The 23,278-nt window shown below is 42.2% G+C and overlaps 1 protein-coding gene across 5 annotated transcripts in view; it reads right to left on the minus strand.

Annotated features, from left to right (window-relative positions):
* The window catches only part of Larp (La related protein), a 37,438-nt gene that overhangs the window by 9,768 nt on the left and 4,392 nt on the right, over nucleotides 1-23,278 (minus strand). The window contains exons 1-18 of one of the 5 annotated variants that reach the window (XM_076323296.1): nucleotides 19,432-19,696; nucleotides 16,458-16,531; nucleotides 16,216-16,269; nucleotides 15,582-15,747; nucleotides 15,247-15,351; nucleotides 14,929-15,104; nucleotides 14,483-14,607; nucleotides 14,185-14,374; nucleotides 13,171-13,698; nucleotides 12,729-12,889; nucleotides 12,394-12,622; nucleotides 12,135-12,302; nucleotides 11,787-12,046; nucleotides 11,546-11,706; nucleotides 11,089-11,343; nucleotides 10,706-10,839; nucleotides 9,432-9,966; nucleotides 1,704-5,786 (exon numbers count right to left, since the gene is read on the minus strand). In XM_076323296.1, coding sequence (XP_076179411.1) covers nucleotides 9,451-9,966; nucleotides 10,706-10,839; nucleotides 11,089-11,343; nucleotides 11,546-11,706; nucleotides 11,787-12,046; nucleotides 12,135-12,302; nucleotides 12,394-12,622; nucleotides 12,729-12,889; nucleotides 13,171-13,698; nucleotides 14,185-14,374; nucleotides 14,483-14,607; nucleotides 14,929-15,104; nucleotides 15,247-15,351; nucleotides 15,582-15,747; nucleotides 16,216-16,269; nucleotides 16,458-16,531; nucleotides 19,432-19,486 — 3,357 coding nt within the window. In that variant the 5' untranslated portion in view covers nucleotides 19,487-19,696 and the 3' untranslated portion in view covers nucleotides 1,704-5,786; nucleotides 9,432-9,450. Of the gene's footprint in view, nucleotides 1-1,703; nucleotides 5,787-9,193; nucleotides 9,967-10,705; nucleotides 10,840-11,088; nucleotides 11,344-11,545; nucleotides 11,707-11,786; nucleotides 12,047-12,134; nucleotides 12,303-12,393; nucleotides 12,623-12,728; nucleotides 12,890-13,170; nucleotides 13,699-14,184; nucleotides 14,375-14,482; nucleotides 14,608-14,928; nucleotides 15,105-15,246; nucleotides 15,352-15,581; nucleotides 15,748-16,215; nucleotides 16,270-16,457; nucleotides 16,532-19,431; nucleotides 19,697-23,278 lie in introns of those variants that run through there. The other 4 variants (XR_012993639.1, XM_076323295.1, XM_076323294.1 and 1 more) reach the window with 4 other exon arrangements.

Below are 23,278 nucleotides of genomic sequence, written 5' to 3' on the forward strand. Positions count from 1 at the left end.
CCTTCTTTTTCGCGTCTAACCTGGAAAATCGTTCGGTAGCCGATTCGCTGCTAACTTATCACTTTTCGCTTTTCTCGACTTACGTGCGTATCTAAACAGACCTTTCTAAATGGCCGATTATTCGTTCCGCAAGATCGATCTACAGTTAGCGCAGTTTTACGTAAAACTCTTTGGGACACGCGAATTTTCGTTTTCCCTTTCTTTCGATAGTCGAATACGAGTCTACGCCGACAAGGAGACGCAGATCGATTACGGTGTATCGATTTCCGATCGATGATGAAAGTGAAATATTTTCTCGGTTTTGAAAACAATTTGAAAATTCGGTGTTCGTTTACGATTATTCTCGAAGCCGAAAGTAATTTCGTCGTTGAATCGACATCGTGTATTCGTATTCGTTCGACGTACGCGGGAGAAAAAGGAAAAGAAATTAACGATCGCGACCGGCAACGATGTTCGGTCGAAATGAATTTCAGGGGAAAGAGACTCCTTCGAGTTTCGTTCGATTTAGGTTCTATTCTTCGTCGAGAGTCCTAGACTTTTAACGAGCGCTCCTCGTCGTAGAAACGCGAACAAGAGGGAAACGAAAAGAGAGAGTGGTTTCGCGCCCGTTTCGAAAATCGCCAACGCAACGACGCGTCGCTGCGTCAGAAATTTTCAAGCCGCGCGTTCCAACCGTTTCGCAGAGCGGTGCGCAACGCAACGCTTGGGACAGATTATTCGCCGACGTCGCCTTCCACGGCTTCCAATATATCTCTCTTCCGGTTAACAACGACGCGCCCGCCGGACCCGTACCCTACATTTTCTCCCGTTACGATGGAACTTTGCGCGCTCGTTTCTTTTCTATCCTTCGAGTCGAACAGAGGTTCGATTCCGCTTGAAAATATATTTCTTTCGTTCGTTTTCTCTCTCGTCCTTTGCGAGTTCGAGACGCCCACCGATCGAACTCGTCGAATCCGAGTGTTTCGGTCGTCCATTTCGCCTCGATGGATTCGTTCATCGACGCGATACATCGACGATCCGAAAGCTTCGATTTTACGTACGCGTGAACGAACACTTTGTCCGTAGAGTGATAATTATTTTATTAGCGTCTCGTAAAGTAACGTCGTGAAACGCGCTCGGCGTAACGTAAAACTATGCGTTCGGTACGCGAACAATTTATCGCGGGACGCGCGAAACTTTTCGCTTTCGGGACTCCGAAACGAGTGCTCGCGACTACCGGTCGATCGAGCCAAGCTTTCTTTCGTCGTGGCTCGTCGCTGAACCTAACCGACGCGCGCAAGATTAACTCTCAACCACGGGGAATCGTTTACACGACTCTCGGTTATCGCCTTTTCTCGTTCGATGAAATTTTCCGTCGAACGCTCGGAAAAAGGAAAGAAATCGAATACACGGGATCTCGGTTACGTCGTCGATGAAATACGAAAAAGTATCGTCGAAAAAGGTGGTCGAGGGTTAATCTTCGTCTACGAAATGTATCTTAAAAAAAGAAAAATGAAAAATGAAAAATGAAAAATGAAAAATGAAAAATGAAAAATGAAAAAAGAAAAGAAAAACCCTACGCGTTTTCTCCTTCTTTTTATACATATTTTTAAATCTCGTTATCCTCTACTCGACCCACCCACCCCAACCCACCCCGACCCACCCCACCCGCGTCCAAACCCAAACACCCGTTCGTCCACGTGAGTGTATATTTAGCGTAAGCCTTACGTGTAAAAGTAATATTTATTAGCGTTAATATTTTCTTTATATACATACACAGAGATGTATGCATGCATGTGCGCGCGTGCGCATCTATGTATGTATGTATATATAAGTAACAATATAAGAATCCGTAATATCTATAGCGCCTTTTTCATTCCTCTATAACAGGACATTGGCCAGGTGACACACGAGTCTAAGTGCTTCCTGGAAAAACTATTTACATTATTATGCTACAGAATCGTCGATCACAGATGGAAAAAGATAGTAGTCGTCGGAAGAATGCGTTTCGATCGATATCGACGACGCTGTGTCGTACCGATCGACATTATTTCCGTTACATATATATATATATAATTTTTATTGTTCGTTCGGTGTCGCGTCTCCCGATTCTCGATCAAATTCCACCGTTCAACGCATCGCGGACGTCGGAGACGTAAAACCAGGTTTCTTCCGCTTTTCTGGAAATATTATCGCGCCTACGCACTCCAATGATACTGTAATCGGATCAAAACTCGACTAACCGCGCAGGATCGTCTTCGCGCTATAAATCACACCGGGCACGATTTCTGCTTTTACACCAACTTGTCCGTCTCTCCGTTCGCACGAAGAGAGCAATGGCAGGCACAGAGTCAAACGCAAAGACAGAGGCAGATGGACGAGACAACGAGCGAGCGAGCGAGCGAGCGAGAGAGAGAATCATCCTCGAGGGGCCAGTCGATTTTGTCCCGACTACCGAGCATATTTCACGTATTGTCTTCAATTTTCGATCGGTTGTATCGATTAAACATTTTTGGCAAAAGGTGCGAAGCGTATGTACATAGACGATAAATTTCAATGCCCGAGATATCCTTTTCATAATTCGAATGTTTTTGATCCGCGATGTGTCAACAACAATAACAACAACAATGACGACGACGACGACGACGACGACGACGACGACGACGACGACGACGACGACAACGACGACAACAACAACAATAATAATACGAACTTGACGTTGAACTCGTTATCCGCGATGCAAATTCCTTAATAATATGTAGCATCGACTGCTTTTACCGACATAATCTGGTGCTGGATAATTCGTTTCGCACGGAACGATTCATTTTACAGTTACAGGGTACTATTGTACATTTGCGAGACAACACTGTTTCGAGGACCAGAATTTTTAAAACAAATTCTTCAAAGTCTTCGCGTTAACGTAACAAACGAACCGAATTTACGCAACGAGCCCGCGCGCGGCGTTCTGCCGTCTCGATTTCCTTTCTTCGATGATCACGCTTAAACAATAAAATAACAACAACGAAAGATCACGATACACCGTTTAACGTCAAGCCCGAATAACTCTTCGCACAAAAATCAACCAACGATACGGAACGTGACGTATCTCTCTCTCGATTATCGCCGATTTGTTTTTTCTTAGCTTCTGTAACTTGTGTAAAATATTTTCCAAATCTGAAATCGACGATCGAACCGTAGCAAAATCCATTCGTTACTCTTAACTAGATTCAACGAAGCCTGTGATCGTTCCTCCCTTTTAAATCACTGCCTTACGAGTGCGCAACGACGTCTCGTTTAAAAGCTACAATGACTAAACCTACGACGCGTCGTCGATCGTGTACGAAATGGCAAAATGGCGATTACGAATGTATTACGCGAAAGGAAAGCGCTCACCGTAAACGGGTTTCAAACATTCGCGGCCGTACACTCGTATTTTCGATTACTCCTTTAATTTGTGCTAACCGATTTTCCTTCCTTCGAAATTCTCTTCTCTACGTTCGAGATGGCTTCGTCTCGTCTTCTTTTTCTTTTCATCGTAGCGTCGTTCTTATCGAGTTACACGCTGCTCGACGATCATCAACATTTTACCCGACAAGATCGATACACGACTCGTAAATACGAATCGAGAATAATATAAATATAGTTTAACGAATGCGAGAAATCAGCGAAGCCGATGGAAATATACGAGCGACGAAAGAGACTCGTATCGGAAATTACACTCGAAGATGTTGCCAATTGAGGAAACATTTTCATCGAATGCCTTTTGATAGCGATATTTTCGGAATTCGATTTACAATTTGACCATTTTACGAGAGTCGCCACGATCCCGAGATACCGGCGCAACCAAGTATCCAAAACCAATTGAATTTTCCTTGAGATACGTTTATTGAACGTTCGAACAAGAAATCGTTCCTTTATTTATAGATTCGATGTAAAACCAAAGAGGTGTAAAGTAACTCTCTCGAACGGAAATTATGACGATAACGTGGCTAGCTTCGAATTCGTGCAACTTGTCGTACCAATAGCTGTATCGATGTACAGCTTCGGCGCACTATGTTCTAAAATACGTAGAAATTAATTTTCAACGATCGGTAAACCGTGTCAAGCCGTCGTTTTACGATGAAATTCTTGCGGTGAACAAAGCTCGAAAACATATTTCAAGGAAAATTCGATAAATTTTACGCGCTCGAGATCACGCTTGGCGTAACAACGACACGAATCGTTACGATCGCCTCGGTCTTCGAAATCGACCTCGCGTCGAAAACCAAACTCGATTCGAAGAATTATCGGCCGTAACGCGTTCTGCTCGTTTCGCGGACAATTTTATCACACCGCGATCACGAGTTAGGAATAAAAACATCGAGGGATTCGCAATCGGTGTATAAAACCGTTTAGACCGCCATAAGAGATAGTAGAGACCGGCTTTTTCGCGACGCACAATTTCGAACGAACGACCAAACGTTTCGCAACGATTCCTGGACAACGTGAACGATTGTTCACAAATAGCGACAACGACGATATCGCAAGGTTATAAATCCGAGAGAATTGCGAGTGGGCACAGTGATAATGCATAAAGTAAAACGAATAACGTAATCTTTCGCATTGCGGTGGACTTGTTTCATTGTACGTATCGATTGGACTATCACAAATATAATGATCGTTCGAACGGACGTAGGAACTCTAAAACGATCATCCCGATAAAGACGAAAGACGAAAGACGAAAGACGAAAGACGAAAGACGAACAACCAAGATTCGATGACGAATCGTCTTGTTTGGAAATGATACGAGATCAAGTGTCTCGATGAAAATCAACGCGTTAACTAATAGTAACGTGGCTCGTAAAACTATATTTTTCTACTTTTTATCGATCAATGCCGACTAAGAGAATCGAAACACACGGTGCGTAAAATTTTTTTGAAAATTTCAGTGGGAAGACGAGAAGGGGAAGAAACGGCAAAAAAGCGGAGAGCGTTCGTTGCGTGGCTCTTCCAACGCCTCTCGTCGGTGCAACAACGCCAACCGTGATATATATATCGTTTCGATGGTTCTGTCAAAAGTCCTTCGATGAAACTAAATCGATTTCTTTAACCGCTTCATCGTCGAAGATAATTCATCGTCGTACAATTATACGAGTTTCGCCAACGAATATCGAGTAGCAATTGTTTTACATACGGTCGTCGAGTTTGCCTGCGATTTGTACAAAATAAATTAACCATATTCATCGATCGATCGCATATCGCTACGAATTAACAACTCCTCGGCGCTAAAGCGGTTATCGGTAAACGATGCGATCGTAACTTTTCGACGAGGCAACCCGAGTAACCTGCTCGCAACGGTCAATCGTTACGCTTGTCGCACCGAGTCGAGGACTTTTAGCACAATTTTCCCTCTTATATTTCTTCTAATGGAATCCGTGGGTAATCGAATCTTCCGACGCACGAAAAAGTAACCAATCGCCAAAATGATTACGAAACCGGTCACTCGTCCGAGAATAAGATCTTTCGTCCAATCCTTTGCACCGAGTTGCGCAAAGTACAGTGTCCCGATATGTTGTCTTACATTGTCGTGTTCGCGACTACTTCGAGCCATTCGACTTGCTATATTTCTTTTCTCTGGAAAAAGTAGATCGACCCTACCCTCGTATTCTCCTTTTCTCTCGAGCCTTTGAAAATTGGAGAAAATTTCGCGACACAAGATTAATTCAATTTTAGTACGATTCACCTACAACGGATGAAATTTCCTCAGTGGCTTCCGGCTAAAGAGAACTCGAACCAAGTTGTGATGCAACCCATTCCTTTTAAGGCAACTGAAAAGAAAAAAGATTTAATAGAACTCGACGAATTTGGACCGCTTGATTTTGTTTCGTTAATCGCATCGCTGTTAACCCGTTTAAATAACAATTACACGGACTTGAGATGAATATTGAACACGTTTTGACTCGCAAATCGATTCGCGACAAGAAACAACCGCCTTTTGGACGTGAACAACGTAAAAAAAATCGCATATAAAATAACAAACAGAAGAGGGACAGAAAAGGAAAAAAAGGAAATAAAAATTAATAGCAAAAATAAAAATAAAAATAAAAATAAAAATAATAATAATAATAATAATAATAATAATAATAATAATAATAATAATATGTAGTAGTAGAAACATCGAACCAACAAAACTATCGACAATCGAGGGGAATTTCCATACGCGTATAAAACACAAGACGAGGAAATTATCTGTTCGATCAGTGTCTTTCAATTTATCCGGGATAAATCGTGGAATTTGTTCAAAGAAATAAACTCGTGGCGTACGATACTGCGAACAAACGACTATTGGTTCTCCACTCTCTCTGTCGTTTCAATCTTCGTTACGCATAGATAACGGAAAACAATCCTTCTACAGAAATACGACTCCTTGTTGCGAACAATTTTAAACGATAAGAATGTTGGATCGCGCTACAGTTCTTGGATCGTTACAATTTTACAGGAATTACGAAATCTGGTCGAGAAGAATTCTTATGAAAAATAAGATTTAAAAAAAATAAGGAGAGAGAAGGAGAGAGAGAGAGAGAGAGAGAGAGAGAGAGGGGGTGGGCGGGAGAACAAAACTAATATTCAGACGACAGCGATTATTAAAGCTATACTTTAATTCGAATATCGTTTTCTTTTTCAAACAGTACTTTTTGCAAAACGATGTTCGCGATGCGTTGACTCAGTGCGCGTGACTAGTACATTAAAAAAGAAAAAAGAGAACGGATCTGCAGATTTCAAACATCTATTCGCAACAACGCACGGTTTCTAAAGAAAATTGTCGACAATGGAATTGAGATACGGTGCACTACGAGAATGAGCCAGCCATTCGTGTTTCGAGTTACTTCTCTACTGAATTAAATCTTTAGTTTATGCTTTTTCTCTTAAATAATAGAATTGATCTAAAATTACTCGTTTCTTAATTAACATTACAATAATTTGTCTCATTCGATACCGAACTCGAAGATCAATTTTGCCCACTTACAAACTCTATCTAGCCTAACTATATTTTTACATAACCGTACACGCTTAATTATACTTCTACGTAACTATTGAGCCTTGGATTTCAACTTCTTTTTTCAATTAGTCGAACGATTTCGTTGCACGATTAAAAAGTTTCAGCGTTTTGTTTCAGTTCGATTATTCGTTTCTAAATTCTAGCCGATTAGCTCGAAGTTGTTTTTCTACGCGTTATACCGAGAAATTCGACGAAGCCTTTTGGAGAATTCGATTCGAGCCCGTTTTACGAAATATTATATGTAGTTCTCGTCGATTAAACATTACACGTCCACAGAAACGTTATAGGTACAAATTTTGATTCGAAAAAAAAAAATTGGCAGTCGAGATTCTGGATGTCTGTTAAAAGTTGATTGTTCGTCGGTGTCGCGAAAGAGCCAAAAGTAAACGACAACGACATTTTTCTATATTCTACCAGTTACTATCGTACGTGTAAAGTTACAAAATTTTTAATACATTGGAATCACGATGCGTCTTTGAACCTGCTTGAAATTTCATAAAAATTACGAGAGAATAAATAAAGCGCTATTTTCAAAGATTTTATTGCGGTGAGATCGAAACCCGGGTATTTTCGATCCAAGAACTTCAGAATGTGCTCTGGTAAAAGCTCACGGACAATCGGGATATCTTTTAGCTATTGATTTCGAAAAGTGTAAGGTAGCTAATTAAAACCGATTTTTTTCGCCATTTTGCTTCCCTTCTCCTTCAGCTTCGAACACAGTTGGCTCAACGTTAGCAACGATAACGCTCTACGAAACCACTATCGAAAATAGCACGCGTCTTATTTATAAAACGGAGAAGGAATAAAAAGGGGAGAAAAAAAATGGGAAAAAAGAACCGCAGAAGAAATTTTGTGCGTTTAAAATATAATATGTCGTGCCGTACTCACTACGAATTCAGCATGCCCGTGATTTCACCTTTCTTTTTCCTTTTACTTCGTTCAGAGATCAATTTTAAATTCTTCGAGCATTTATTCACCGATCGAATCGTTTATGTACTTCACCGATGTTTCCCGAGGAAACGTTTACCCAAATAGACGCAATATTTTCACTTCTTTTTCACAATCGATTCAACATTTTGTACCAATTGAACAACATTCCCGCGGAATACTTAAAAAGTTAAAGACAATTCGTTGGTACTTAAACGGATGAATGCTAACGATTTTACGATAACCTTTCCAACACGTACTTAAAAATGTCGTCAACGATTTGCTAATTACGCTCCAAGAATTTCAATTGCATTTTAGTTGCACACGGACTCTTTCAAGTTTTTTCCTTTTATCCACGGAACAACGAAGATTCCGAATAAAAATAAGAAAGAAATTCTATTTTGAGATTAAACGAATTTGTCGAATACGTAGTATCGTTAAATTATCAGAAATTTGTACTTAGTTATAGGAAAATTCCACAACGCAACAGAGCAAAACAGCGGAACGACCGGTTCTTTCGCGCCTGTTCGCTAAGCTGGATTTTCAATTATTCGAAAGAAGGTATACGTTGGTGTTTAGGTTTTGCCTTTGAAAATGGCAAGCGACGATAAAGTAAAAGAAACAATGTTTCGATTCTTGTCGCTATTTGATCAACAATTTTCCATGAACAAACGCAATGACAACACGTTCGTGTGATCTGCATTCACAATGATATATCTTCGAGACCAATCTTGTACAACTTTATTCCCTCTGTTTTTAAAAAAATCCCCTCGAGCAAACGCAGAAATCTATTAAACGGTATCGAAAAAATCTATCAACGACTCGCTCGTTCACTTTAGGCCCTTTTCGCGTACACTATGGCTTTGGCCAACATCTTAAACCGAGGACGAACCAAGCAGAGTCTCCTTCGAGTTTAGTAAATTCCCGATCTAAGCAAGAACATAATCGAATATATCGGTAAATACAACCTTAACGGACTACCTTAATAACAGCTCCACGCAAACTTCTTTCGTAGGGACGAATACATGTACCCACCTATCCCACGTTCGCTTTTTAGCGTTTTTACTCTATTTCTTTCCTAATTTTTCTCAACGTCCAGGCTGATATTCGTTTTTATGTACAAAGAGTGGAGTGAGTGAGTGAGTGAGTGAGTGAGTGAGTGAGTGAGTGAGTGAGTGAGTGAGTGAGTGAGTGAGTAAGTGAGTGAGTGAGAGAAAGAGAGAAAGAGAGAGAGAGAGAGAGAGAAACCCGAGCACACGCACCCCCCACAAACACAGACAGATAGACAGACAAACAGAGGGGAAGGGGGCACAGAGACAGAGTATCGTGCTCGTTCTCTTACACTCTAGTACATTGTGTGTACTCCTATATGCGTGGTGTTATTTCAAACGAGACGTTCTCTTTTCTAGAACAAGTATCCTATTCCAAGAAGAGCGACGCACTTATCCGTTTTAGCAATCGAGCAAGTGCCTCTGGGTGCACTTACCCTTCCCGTTTTGAGCCCATCATTTTTGGGAAATCGACGTACTCTCGACCTTGATTGTGACCGACTTCGTCTGCTCGAACTTGCTACCGGTCGTCTGCAGTCGATCCCTGGCAGTATTTAGTGATTTGCTCGTTTCCTGGGGTCTCGCGAACGAGCCGGAATTGTGTCTGCTACGCGGTTGCTGTTTATTGAGATCTCGCTGGCTGCTCGAGGAACAGGAGGCAACGTCGTTTCGTCTTTTGGAATGGCCCAACCGTCCGGAACCAAACGAACCGGCTCGATTTCGAAACTGAGAAAGATTCACCGAGTCCACGCGAGACTTTTGCGTGGCAGAATTGTTCTCGGAACTGGAGGTTGGCAGTGTCACGGTGCTGGAACCGCCGGACAATCGACGAACTCTGCCGATCGGTGAAGCGTTACCGCCACCACCGTCGCCACCGCCGCCAGCGCTCTCGGAGACACTCCTATTGCGTCTCTTTGAGGCCTGAGATCGAGAGTTTGCGGCAAATCCTTGGAGCATTTCGTTTATTTGGGGCTGCAACGTATAATTTTCAATAAGACACGACAACAACAATATAACAGCGGTGAGATTTTACCGAAACATCGAACAAACTTTCTTCCTATCTTTTACACATTACTTACATCGGAAAAACAATAATAACCGATCAGACTGATTTTCCAAATGAATGCAATTAACCCTTTGCACTCGAGAAGCGATCGATAATCGCCAACCGATGCGCTGGAATTTTTCTAATTACCAAAGAAAGCTTTCTTCGTAACTTGAGATGAAACAAAGTGCCTTGTAAAATATACGAAATATCACGATAAGAAAAGGTTTTCGGTTTCTCGTGCAAAAAAATGTTTCGAGCGCAAAAGATTGAAGGGCAACATTTATGAACTTACGAAATAGATTTTAGTAGGTGGAAAATACAATAATGGATTTAAGCTCTGTCCGTGGTATATTGAAAAAAAATTCCCCTACAACGGTAATAGCTTTACGGCCGGCTCTATCGTAACGAAAAGGTTAAGAACGATATATTTCGAAACGAAAGTTTCCTATATGCTATTGTAGCTTTTGTCGAATCAAACCGGCGCTATTGAATTATGTCCGATAAAATCCTGTGTAATCGTATATTCTCGTCGATAGTGTACAGTGTAGATATTTAAAAAAAGAAAGAAAAAAAAAGAAATGCACTTCGTTTAACCCTGTACATGCTCTACTTTAAGTTTTGCATTTACTTGTCCGAACAACACTACGTGTAAACGAAACTTACCTCGACGACCCTGAAATCTTCGATACTCTTGAACTTGGACAAGTACTCTTGCAACTTTGGATCCACTTGAAGTTGATCGGCTTGTTTGTAATACTTTAAGAATGCCCAGAACTTTTCCAGTCCGTACAATTGACCTACAGTATGAAATTAAAATGTTCGTAACGGAATTCAAAGCATTCGACGATCCCCTACTAATAGACTGCCGTTGAACGATCTGTCGCCATGCTGAATATCACACACGAGATAACGTCCTCGCGGTATCAACACTACATTTCATTTGTTTTTGCACAAATTTACCGTTTAGTTATCAAGGGTAGTCATAGCTAAACAACCTATTTATGTGCACAAAGTTCTACGTCGTTCTTTTATATAAATGTACTCACCGCTCTCGTAATCTTGTACGGTTTCGACTTGAAAATCTTTATAAAGGTGATGTCTGAACCTCTTCTCCAAACCGTAACTATAGAATCTGAAAAGGCATTCCAGACCGTATCGGTAGCCTTCGCAGGCGTCTTCTTTGGCTATAGTTCTAAATTCCTCGTACATGGTACGATTGAAATTCTCCCGTAAAAAGAATGACCAAAAACGAAAGAGTGTGTTCATTTCTTGAGATTGGCCGATTCCAAGTCTCTTACGTTCTAAAACAGAACGGATAGATAATTAAAACTCCGGTGTCCTTGAACCGATCCTGCTTTGTAGATTTGAAGAAATTCTCAGCTTTTCTTTTCTCTTCACGATTAATTCTCAGTCGGGAAAAGAAGACAAAAATAAAGGTATTCATCATTTCGAAGATAATTGATTGCGAAATACGCGCGATAAATATATGGACGTTCCCGTTACCTTTTAAGCAACGCGAATGATACTTGTGGTAAACTTGTTGAGTAAAACCGTTCTCTTTCAAAAGAGCGTGACTCGGATGCTGAAACGTAGGCACAGATTGCGGTGCACTTCCATAACTACTCGCGAGATAACCTTCGTTAGGGCTCGTTCCTGCGCTACTTCTGCAAAATAGAACGAAACGGATGAGAAGGTAAAAAAGTCGTTAAATTATTTTTCCATCGTCGATCGATGTAAAGCGTACCCTGTGGAATATGTACGCGGTCGATGCTCTCGAACATCCATAATCCAACCGACGTGATGTTCAACAGGCGGATTATTACTATGACGAGTTTTCCTTTTCCGAGGTGTTCTAGGATCGACCGAAGGCTCGTCTTTTACTACGGCAAAGAAACGAGGAACCACTCCTCTTCTGCCGCTTCTACTGCGTCTCGGTTTATCGTTCCACCGATTTCTATCCGTTCGACGATCCCTCTTTTCCTGATTATCCGCAACAATTGGCACCTATAGTTTTGGTAAAAAGAAAGATAATAATGCTATAAAATTGTGACCGATACACGGACAAAAATATGCAAAAGGAGAAACAAAGCACCTGCGTCGGGAGCGAGTGTGACACCTCCATGTCTTCCATTGCGGCCGGAGGTGGGGGAGGAACTTCCGGATTAGCTTTCTTGGGTGCTTTGGGTGCCATTTTTTCAAAGTCTTCCTGACTGATCACGTTAACAGTTTTGTAACTTCCAATGGACGAAGAGGATCCGTACTGTGAAATAATAAGACACCGAGCGGGTCAAGAATATCGTGAAAAATTGTTCAACGTCCCAAGTGTATTATCGAATGACTATCTAACTTACTCTTTGACCATCTTTCATCCATAAATCTTCCTCGTAATAATACAATCCATCGTTGATGGCTTGTTCGAGATCCTGGGTCATTTTCACTCTGGTTGTCCAATCACCGGTTCGATCGTGACCCTCGTGTTTCAGAATCCGTGTCGTCGATATAGGTACCGTTGTTTGTGTGAAAATTAACAGTTTATTTAAATCCTTGTCGGACAATTCGTAGTCTTCTTCGTCTTCGGACCTACATAATTCGTTGCTCGTCAATTCATAGATACTTGTAGAAAACGCCTATTTCTTAGAAACAGACGGTGACGTCGACAAACAATTACGGAGAAATAGCCACAAACCATTCGGAAAAAGCATTGTGTCGGCCGGTCGGAGGTGGCGTATCAAGTTCCTCGTCGAATTGAAAGTCCAACTCCTCCCTTTCTTCGCTTTTAACGTTATTATCGACTTTCTCTTTTTCCTCGTTTTTTTCCTTATGCGACGGTTTCACTCTTCGCCTTACCTTATTGTATATTCATAAACTCGGTTATTAATTAACACTACTAGTATACATACATACATACATACATACATACATACGTAAATAAAAGTTTTGAAATGTACCCACGATTTCGTATACGCCGTTTACACCGACGTTACGAAAAAAGAGGGAAAAAAAAAAAAAAAAAAAAAAAAGAAAATTATCCGATCCGTAACGTACTCCCGCGCTTTTCGTTATAAATTTCACCGGAATTTTTGTTACAAATTTACAAGTTAACCAATATCGTAGAAAAGACAAAGTACCTCTTTCCAAACGTCGTCGCTCGGCAATTGTGACTCGCCGTTGATTTGTACTTCCATTACTTGGCCTGGACTAGAACATTTGGTCGCCGAGGACGTTTTACGGTCCGTCTTCGAAGTATCGTTACTCGATGTTGCTGGAATGCTTTTCGCGCTATCCGATTGTTCCTGATTCTTTGTTTGCCCGGTTCTGCTGTCAGGTACAATAGGTTCGTTATTCTTACTCGTCAATTCGTTCGGTACGAACTCTGGTACGTCGGGATTTAAACTGTCCCCTATCGAGGAGGATATACTTTCCGATTCACTAACCCTTCCTACCGCCGAAACAATCGAATCGGATTGAAGAACACGCGGAACTGGAGGCATAGGAATCGTTGACAAGGGTCTGGAAATGGGAGAAAAATCGGACTTGGACGGGGAAAGTGTTACTTCATTTTGTGACGGATTCGAAGTATCGGACGTCTCCGAGAAAATAGGATTTCCAGCTGCGTCCAAGATGAGCCACTTCAAAGGATCTGTTTTCGTTCTGACCTAATAAGTAAGAAAAAGGGGGAGGGATGAAAAAAGAACGCAATCGATTACCATTCTCGAGAATCGTTATAGAAAAATCGTTTCCGACAATATTCTAAACAGATAACATTCGATAATTGAAACGACGTTGATTGTGCTCGTAACGAGCCGTTCGTTGTTTCCAAATGTTTTCGATCGACCGTTCGTTCGCGTTAGCCTTCGAAATCACCGATCGAATAACGAGCTTTACTCTTTAGAAAATTTTACACAATTATCGTCGTGATCGAACGTGTCGGTAAATTCGATACGTTTATTTCGTTAAATGTTCAATTGTGAAGAGGTCTACTTTCAAACGCCATTCCTCGGACCGAAAACCCTAATGGTGTCAGCGAATCCTCCTCCATTTACTCTGGCACAAATCTTTCATCCAATACACATACGAGATGTAGGTGGATTTAGTTTACGATTTGTGCTACATTAAAATAATTAAGAATGAATTCGTTCTACCTTGTATCCATCCACCAATTCTAGTTTGTCAGATTCCATAATTGCTTCGATGACAAAAGCCACATCTGTCGTCAAAGTTTGTACACGATGGAAGGAAGCGATCAAGGTAATAGGTAGAAAACCTTGTGCGTCCATTTTTCGACGCAAGAAAAAGTCTCTCAAAAGATTTTCCTCGCTGAAGTAGTATTCTCTGTAAAGTTATAAATCGTATTTGAGAGAAACGGGCAACTTCGATCCGTTCAATTAATTTTACTCGGAGTGTTCTTTTCTATATCGAAAGGATCGGTGAACTACTCACATCTGATTCCTTATATATTCCTTGAGCGTTGCCGTGTCTACGTTAACATAGTTTGCGTTGTTGAAATAAAACGTTCCCATGTAAGGTATCATGTAAGCCGGATCCAGATGTCCATATTTATGCATCTGTAAAAATGTGCTACTTTGAGATAAAAATTTCACAGCGCGTACCATTTCATCTGAAAATGTTTAACACGTCAGGTCTACTTTCTTTTCGTACGTCAAGGAATATTCCGAGAGATTCCCATCGATGGTTCATCATTCTACCGGATCGTTGCTCAAGGTCTGATACCGTTGTTGTCGTAATCGTTATCATTATTAAAAGAAAAAAGAAAAAAAAAAAAGAACGCAACGGCCGATTCGTAAAATTGTAGCGCGTTCGTTTAGAAATGCCAAGATCCACGAGAAACAATGTAATCCGATCTGTAATCTAAAATAGAAAATCACCTGCATATAGTCCGTTGGATAATTGGAATAGTCTTGGTTATGCCTGTGCCTAAAGCTACCACGATACGCGCCTCGTCCACCTCGTCCTCCTCTCCCCTTGTAGCTCCGTCCACCACGCCCACCTCTGGTACTGTATCCTGTTCTATCGTGCTCCCTGTCTCTGTACGAATCTGTTTCTGTCAAAAACCACGAATTTCGAATCAACGACCAACGATATTTCTCCACACGAGTACGTATCCAGTTGTATCGAAAAGGGCGGGGCACTTGGGAAAGTACGATACGCGCGCGACGACAAACGATATTAAATATTACAGATACCTCCTCCGTTCTTTTCCCTTTGGCTGTGGTACTTTGGAGAACGTTCCCGTTTACTTCGGTTCTTCGTAATGTCAAATTCCAGGGGTACCCACTTTTGTTTACTCACTGAAAAGTTGCAAAGGAACCGTTAATTGTTCGTTATTCGTTAGCTTACAATATTTACGTTAGCGTACAGTTTTGCAATACGTACGGTGGTAACGATGAAACAATGGTTTTAAACGATAACCGAATTACAATTAGAAGAAAACAGTTGCGAAAGGAACCACTCGGGGAAACTTTTCACCCATTTTCCATCGCTCGGTACGTAATATCCCGAGTAGACCGACGACCATTACCTTTCTTTTTCTTTTCACTGCCATCCGTGTGGTCGTCGCTATCATCTTGGCAGTGATTTTGTTCCTTGTTTTCCTTCCCTCTGTTTTCTATAGTTGCGCTACTTTCTTCGGCGTTATTTTGTTCAACAACACCATTTTGCTTCTGTGTTGTCGCAGCTGTCTTCTTCTAACAGAAAATATTCCGTGTTTGTCAATATTTTCGAACAAGATCCATCGGATACGTTATTGTACGAGATAATTTTCGAGATCGTTTTACAAACGAACAAATGTACGAACGCAAGAACAGTGCCTGGACCAACGGTCAAGTCCGTAACGAGATCGCGTTCGATATTACTCTAGCAAAGCGTCTACGCTCACAGGTACGCAAGGATACTCTACGAGTTCTAGCTTTTGCACCGGTTGTTGCTCTTTACTTTGTCCGATGGGAGCAAAATTTCAAAAGAAAAACTTTTTCTTCCGATTTGAAATTTCTAATTAAACTTGGTAAAAATTTCATTATTTTACATAGGCGGCAGCGGCAGCAGCATAGAATTAGGACAGTGGTAAACATTACGGAGATACACGGTGGTACCGTTTGCCGCGTTAAAGGATTAAACGCAACCGCTAAGAAAAACGATAAATAAATTTAACCCACCTCTCCTTGAGCGCCCAAGGTTGGCCAATCACCGATGTCCGAGAAATCGCTCGCCTGTTAAATGTACGAGTTAAATTTTAATTATGCTCTATAAAACGAAACGAAGACATCAATGAGAAAGTGAATTGGTAAAATTCACATTTACTAAAGGTAATTGAGAATCGTTTGGCGGATCAAACGTATCGAAGAGCAACAAAGATTCAATTATAAATCGTTATCTACGGAACGAAATCACCGCGCACCTTTTGGTTAAATTTTCTTCTATCTTTCGTAGCTGTGATTATAGTTGGATGATTCCCGGCGTTGATACCGTTTTCTGCAACAAACAACAAAATATTCGATCGACACGATGTTCGTACAATTGAACGCCAAATTTTTCAAGGCGAGTCGTGTATCCTTATCGCGTCGCTTTTAACCCGTTCGAAACTTCGTGACCTCGATTATCTGTACACAGCACAGCCAGGCGTGTGTTTCGTGAATATTTTTATCTATAACTGACCGTCGTAGGGAACAACAAGCTCGGAGAATCTTCGGCAAAACGTGTGAAATTTTGTACAAACTCCTACCGTTACGAGGATCTTGTACGGTACACGGACGAAGCAAAACTATTCGAGTATGCGAAATACATACTACTCGGTACAGGATCGAACAAAATCGAGTTCATCGTTTCCATTCGAGTTGCTCGAACGTTCGAATCGATCGACAAACTGTTAACGTCTAAAATGTTAGAAGGGACCTTTTGTTAACCGAAATAAAGAATAGTGTAGATACGTAGGAAAAAGAAGTCGTTCGAGTATCGTTCCGAGTCGGTTACGATACTAGGTTTACTCGGGTCGAGGTAACCTCGAGCCAATGCAAAAGAAAAATCTAGCCGCGTACGACAAACTAGTTGTCGTCGAGCGTTATTCTTGAAGAAAACCTATCGCGGGTCCAAAAACTTGGAAACGTTGCGCAACGATTACCGTGAATACTATAATACCAGGCGATAAACCGTAAACGATTATTCGGTAGAACGTTTCGCTACGTCGGCGAGAGCAACCTACGTACGTATTTTGTTTCACGGTTTCTGGGCATAATGTGTTTCCATCGGAACGAGAAATTCGCTCGATTTACTATATTCTCTCGACGCGTAGTCCGGATATTTCGTAAATATTTCGCGAACTTTTCCACAAAGATACCGAACGTTAACGTCAATTTCCTTATTTTCTATAAATAATCAATGCAGCCTCGGTTAGAAGCGAACAGCTCCGCTTTAACCGCAACGCGTTACGCAAGTGATACAGCCGTAGATTTGCTCGTTGACCCCTTTTCGTTCGAGTCGATCTTTCGTTCGCTTCAAAAACACAAATCAGCGCGAAAGCGAAAGTAACCTGCCACTGTGCGCCCCGGCTCCTCGTATTACGATCTCGATTTTTTCCTAGACCGACGACACAACCACGTCGGGAACAAGTGTCCGACGATTAACTCCGCGTTCCGCGACAAACGTACCGTCGTAACGCGACACAAGCAAAACCAACTTCAGATGCATCTGTACACCTAGCGCCTGCGCCCGCGCGACAACGCAACACTTTTTAAACAATCATCGTCGCGCAACGATGATCGTACCACACCGAGAACGTTCTTCGAACGAATACGAATTCTTCCATCTTGGATCGAAAGTTTTAAGCGGACGACCGATCGAAAACGTTTCAATTGTAATATAACGGTAAATCGATAAACCTTCGCTACGTCGTCGATCGAGGCGAAACGAATCGTCGATCGACGAAATAAATTAGTCGCGAGATGCAACCGGAGGAAGATGTTGCTACTCTTCCATTTTAAAAAGACTAGTTACAATTTCTTCCCGAGCGGATTACTCGCCGAGAAACGAAAATCGAGTTTAAAAAGAAAAGAAAGAAAGAAAGAAAGTAATTTTATCGACTCGTTCCAATTCCGTTCGACTCGTTTGCGCAACGTATTATATATACTCGATTTCCACAGCTAATAGGAAACGTACAAAACATTTACACGATCGTACGTTTAACCGATTTATCGCAAACCCTGTACCATTGGATCGAACGCGAATTCTTTACTTTACAAAAAATGACCTAGCTCGATCGCGATAACGTGTTTCCTATTCTTTTTTTACCAACGTTTCGAAAACTTTGGTCACCTTGAAATCCAATCGTAGCCACAGACCGTAACTAAATACGTATTAGATCGCATCGTACGAAAAGAGAAGTACGTCGACCGATATATACACTGTTATGGAACTGACCGAAGTTACGGACGAAATTGTGCGAGCGAACGGCTAGTGGAATATCAATTGAACATTAATTTCGATCGTTCGCTGAATGATCCATCTACCGCGAAGATACGTATAAAACTCGATTACATAATAATAGAACTACTTTGACTAAATTTAATTCGTAGCAATTTCCACTAGCCGTCCGCTAAATTTTGTCCGTAACTGTGCGTACGCTGCGCCGCGATAAAACAGATGCTCACGGCAAAAGTAAAAGCGCTCCGTTCGAGGCGAAACGAGCTCCGTAAATTGTCACCTAAACGTTTCAAGCTGAAAAGAGTTGTCCCCGAAAGGGCCAGAAAGGATCGGCTTTGTTTACCACTCGGAGGAACGGCGAGACGTCCGTTTCGAGTTTTAACGCATCGTTTCCCGGCCGCGAGAGCTATCCTCGGGCATTATCTCGTTAGCGGGCGCAGTTACCTCGATCTTGTTTCGCCAACGAGTTTGTTCGGGGATCGGTCTACGCCCCCGTAATAACAACGATACACTCGCTCGAATAAGCGTAGTTAACGATCGCGAACCCGCGAACCCGCGAACCCGCGAACCCGCGAACAGTAAACGGCACTATTTCTTTTCCTCTGTTCCTCCGTTTTCGAACCGTGATCGACGTTTTTGTCCTCCCCTCGAAAAACGATGCGAAAAGTGTACGGAACGATATTTCTTAAAATACATTTTCGATATTTACCCGACCTATACAACCGGTACTATCCGATCACCGAACATTGAATTGAATTTCTATAGATTTGAAACTCGATCGACGGCCAACGAGTCAAAACGGAAACAATTCTCGTCTTTTCTCCACGCGACACGTTTCCGTTTTACCGGCGTCTCGTAGCAACGCGTTACTCGACAAGCCTCTCCTTACGCGATAATAAAAGTAGCAGTATTCGCGGCAAACCTGGAAAACGATGTACGAGGTTCGAGAAACTCACGTTGAACGGCACCGTTCTTATTTTTGTTGATCTTCATCGTGCGTATCGCATGCATGAATCTTCTTCACCTGCGAAACATAACCATTTCGTCGTACGCTCTCGGGTTTTCTCACCGGTCTCCGTTTCGCGTTGTTTGCACAAACAAGAGGATACACCTCCAACTTTTACATAACGTTTACGTAAACGTGGACACGCGTAAACCGATACTTGCCGAGAACACCGAGTAACGAGAACCCGACAAATACTGCCGTATTCAACGAGAACGCGTTACAATCGCGCGCGCATTTAGCACCGGATGGACGGATGGACGGATGGACAGATGGACAGATGGACGGACGGACGGACGGACGGACGGACGAACCGAGCGACCGACCTGTCACTTTATCGTTGCATTTTCGTCCAACAACTTTCGAAGCAGCGCAACAGGTGTGCGTGCGCGCGCTCGCCGGTGCCCTCGTCTATACTTTTACGCATAAGTTACTCCGAATAGTTTTACCTGTTATCGTTTCGAATGGGAAAAACCTGAGTAAATAAAAGTCACGGTTGTAGAAATTGGAGAGAAAATAGTAACGGTGACGGACTGAAAACCAATTCTCGAAAAACAATGCCCCTATTGTTACGGCATCGAAATAGCATCTTGCCATATGCCATTAAATTTTCCGTACTTTTCATCGAAACCGGCCGATAACAATTACGAATCAAAGACACAAATACGTTTCAGTAGCGACGTTCTTTTCCGGCGAAATAAACGCACCAGAAAAGCAACGTGGCGCGAAAGAATGTTTCCTGGTTTCCCCTGCCACCGAAACCGCGATACGTATCGCTGTTCGCTACTACCGATGTTTCCGAATCCTGCACAATAAAGCGCAACCGAACATCTTTTCACCACTTGTTTGCACTTTTTCTGCCAATGGACAATAAACGGAAGAATGTAGTAACGTTCCTCGAGGAAAAATGGGACGCGGGGCGGTTCGCCGCTCGATCGGCGTGCACGATGATCGCAGCTCGCGAGTCAACGGTGCACTGAGCTACTAGGGAAAAAGGGAGCTCGCATCTGCTTCGCTAGCCTTTGACGCGCAGGCACCCAGCATTAAACGCGGCTTTGATCTCCTTCCTATTCAGCCCCTCTTTGTTCTCGATTCGGGAAACTCCGGGAACGATCAACAATTGGTTGCGGTGCAACGATTTTTCCAACGATTTTTCAAACGTCTCGAGACTCCCCGCCCGTACTTGACCCTTCGCGCGTATCGTTACAGATACTTTCATGGAAAAATATCCGACACCCGAAACAACCATCTTTTCGCGAAAGCGCGATACTTAAACCTTACCATTTTATCAACGACTCGATCGATTTTCGATCAAATATCACCCATATAAATTATGGGTTGGTTCGGGAAAACCAACTCCCCGCGTAAAATTTCTTACCCCTCGAAATCTTGGCCGTATGCGATACATATTCGCGTAGTCCATCGTTGACCGCGAGTTTTATTCCTTATTGTACACGCTACGTATGTATTTACGCGTAAAGGCTAACGGCGGTAAAGATCAAAGATCACCGTTTCGGTAACCCAATTCGTATTGTTACGAAGCCCACTGTGCACGTACATACTATATTGCGTGCCCCGAGTTAGTTTCGTGTACCGTATAAATACGAATGTGTACGTTTTGGGAAACAAGAGGAACGGGGGCAGGAAAGCGGTCGCCAAAGTTCGATAATAACGAACCGTCAAACTACCTCGAATATTCGTTCGATCGTCTATCGTGAAGAATTTAACAACGTACACCCTCCTCTCCTCCCTCTTTTTCTTCTATAATAAATTGGCCCGTTTTAGAATAAATTTCGACACATGGAATCGTAATTTGTAGAAATCTCCATACGGTGCCGTCCCATTTTACGTCTTGCCAACCTACCTACTTGCGTCGTTTCTTGCTCGCTATCGTTTCTTGAAAATTCTTTCGAATAACCTTCAAATATTAATCCACGCGTAACGTCTCGAATGATCGATAACACGACAGAACACGGCCATTGTCCGAAATATATTTCTTCTCCGACCAGCTCGTACTCTTATTCCTCTATTACGAATAACGTTCTACGTTCCGTTTGTTCGTAATTCGTACACGTCGCGCAACAATGCGCGTACGTTCGACGAAACGATACGTCTCTGTACGTACGCTGATCCGATCTACGAAACAAATACTTGCGAACGATCGAACAGAAGTAATATTTCCAACGAAGAGCAAGACTCGATACCTTTTTCGAAAAATACGATACAGCAAAGTAGCGCCACAAGCGGGCAAAAGTTTTCCGTTTCGCGACCCGCGCGAGAAATCAATGCCTCCTAAATACGAGTGTAGTAACCAGGCAGGAAAGTTTTCGGGCAACCGATTTGTCCCGGTATGTTACATCGATAACCAGCGGCCGGTAGAATGCTACACGAATGCGAACGTCTAACAATTTATGGTCATAAATTTGTCGTTGGAACGAATCGTCGGTGTGCCATCCAAGAAGCGCGATTACGGTAACCACCGGAAACTCGTTCGACCGTCCCGCGTTTCGCGCGTAAACACGAATCGTTCGGCGCGCTCTTCGAACTAAACATCGGCTAGAGAATACGAAAGATACGTACATATAGTACGTACGTGTAAACCTCGAGAGCAAAGTTTCCTAGTATGGAAACCGAATACTTCGACTGGCACTCGTCGTGCTCGTCGATATTCGGTCGTCGTCTTCGTATATTTTAACGTGTATCGGACTCGAAAGGAAAAGGAAACGATCTTGACACTTCGCCTACGTTTTTGCTGTTTTTACTCTCGTTCGAAATACTTGCTCGACGCATATACGGTCGAAAGGCATTCATTGGCCTTTACGATTCTACTTTTATCGAGGGTAGAAGGTCTGGCGGTCTGAAACAGGTTTCCTCTCTCACCACTCTCACTTTCTGCGACACATTTCAATGTGAATCGAACGCTGGCATGGATAGCGCGAAAGAATCGATAACCGTTATCTTTCTCTAGAGGCTAGAGCTTGGTTATTATTATATTAATTGTTATCGAACTACGTTGCGATCGCCGATATCGATAAAACGGAATATCCGTCACTCGCGGATGTGTTAAATTATCTTTCGTTCGAGTTAAATTTAATTGTAAAATTTACGATTTGCAAATAATAACGGTGAACGGCTTTTTCGAGACTAGTGACGACGACGACGACGACGACGACGACGACGACGCTTTATTATAATCGAGATTTTACTCTCGCATACTACCGGATCCATACGATCTCGTGTTAGCTGTTCATCGATTAAATGCCAGAAGAATTCGAGAGTGAACGTCTAGATTACAGCGAAGAACGTAATGCAGTTACGAGGCTCCGGTAATTGCATCACGCGTTGCGACCCACTGTCGACTACTTAGAAAGAGTGTCAATGTCGTTGCCCTCGACGTTTTTCCGTTAATCGAGTAATCTACGTCGAGTAGGTAATTAAACCTAGCTCCGCGTATTTTGCAAACGAAAACGAATAGATTCAAGTACGGGTCAGAACCGACCGGTTAACAAATTAATCGATAATAATTCATTCGTCGTAGCACCTTCCGCGCTTGTCGAAGGTCGTTCGATCGGTTTCCATTACCGTTACTTTAATTTCTTAAACTTGTCGTTTTTATCGCCCATGGAATAAAATTCATATACTTGTAAGAATTTCAAGCAAGTAGATCCGTAGAAAAGCGAAAAATGAAAATCGTTGAACAAATTACGTAATTGCAAACTTTAACGAGATACGGTCACTTGTTTATCCCAAGATCCGACTCAATATCCATCGAGTTTCTGTGTTTGTTGTACATCTTTTTT

Source organism: Ptiloglossa arizonensis, chromosome 11, assembly GCF_051014685.1.
Source record: "Ptiloglossa arizonensis isolate GNS036 chromosome 11, iyPtiAriz1_principal, whole genome shotgun sequence".
Classification (NCBI taxonomy): domain Eukaryota; kingdom Metazoa; phylum Arthropoda; class Insecta; order Hymenoptera; family Colletidae; genus Ptiloglossa; species Ptiloglossa arizonensis.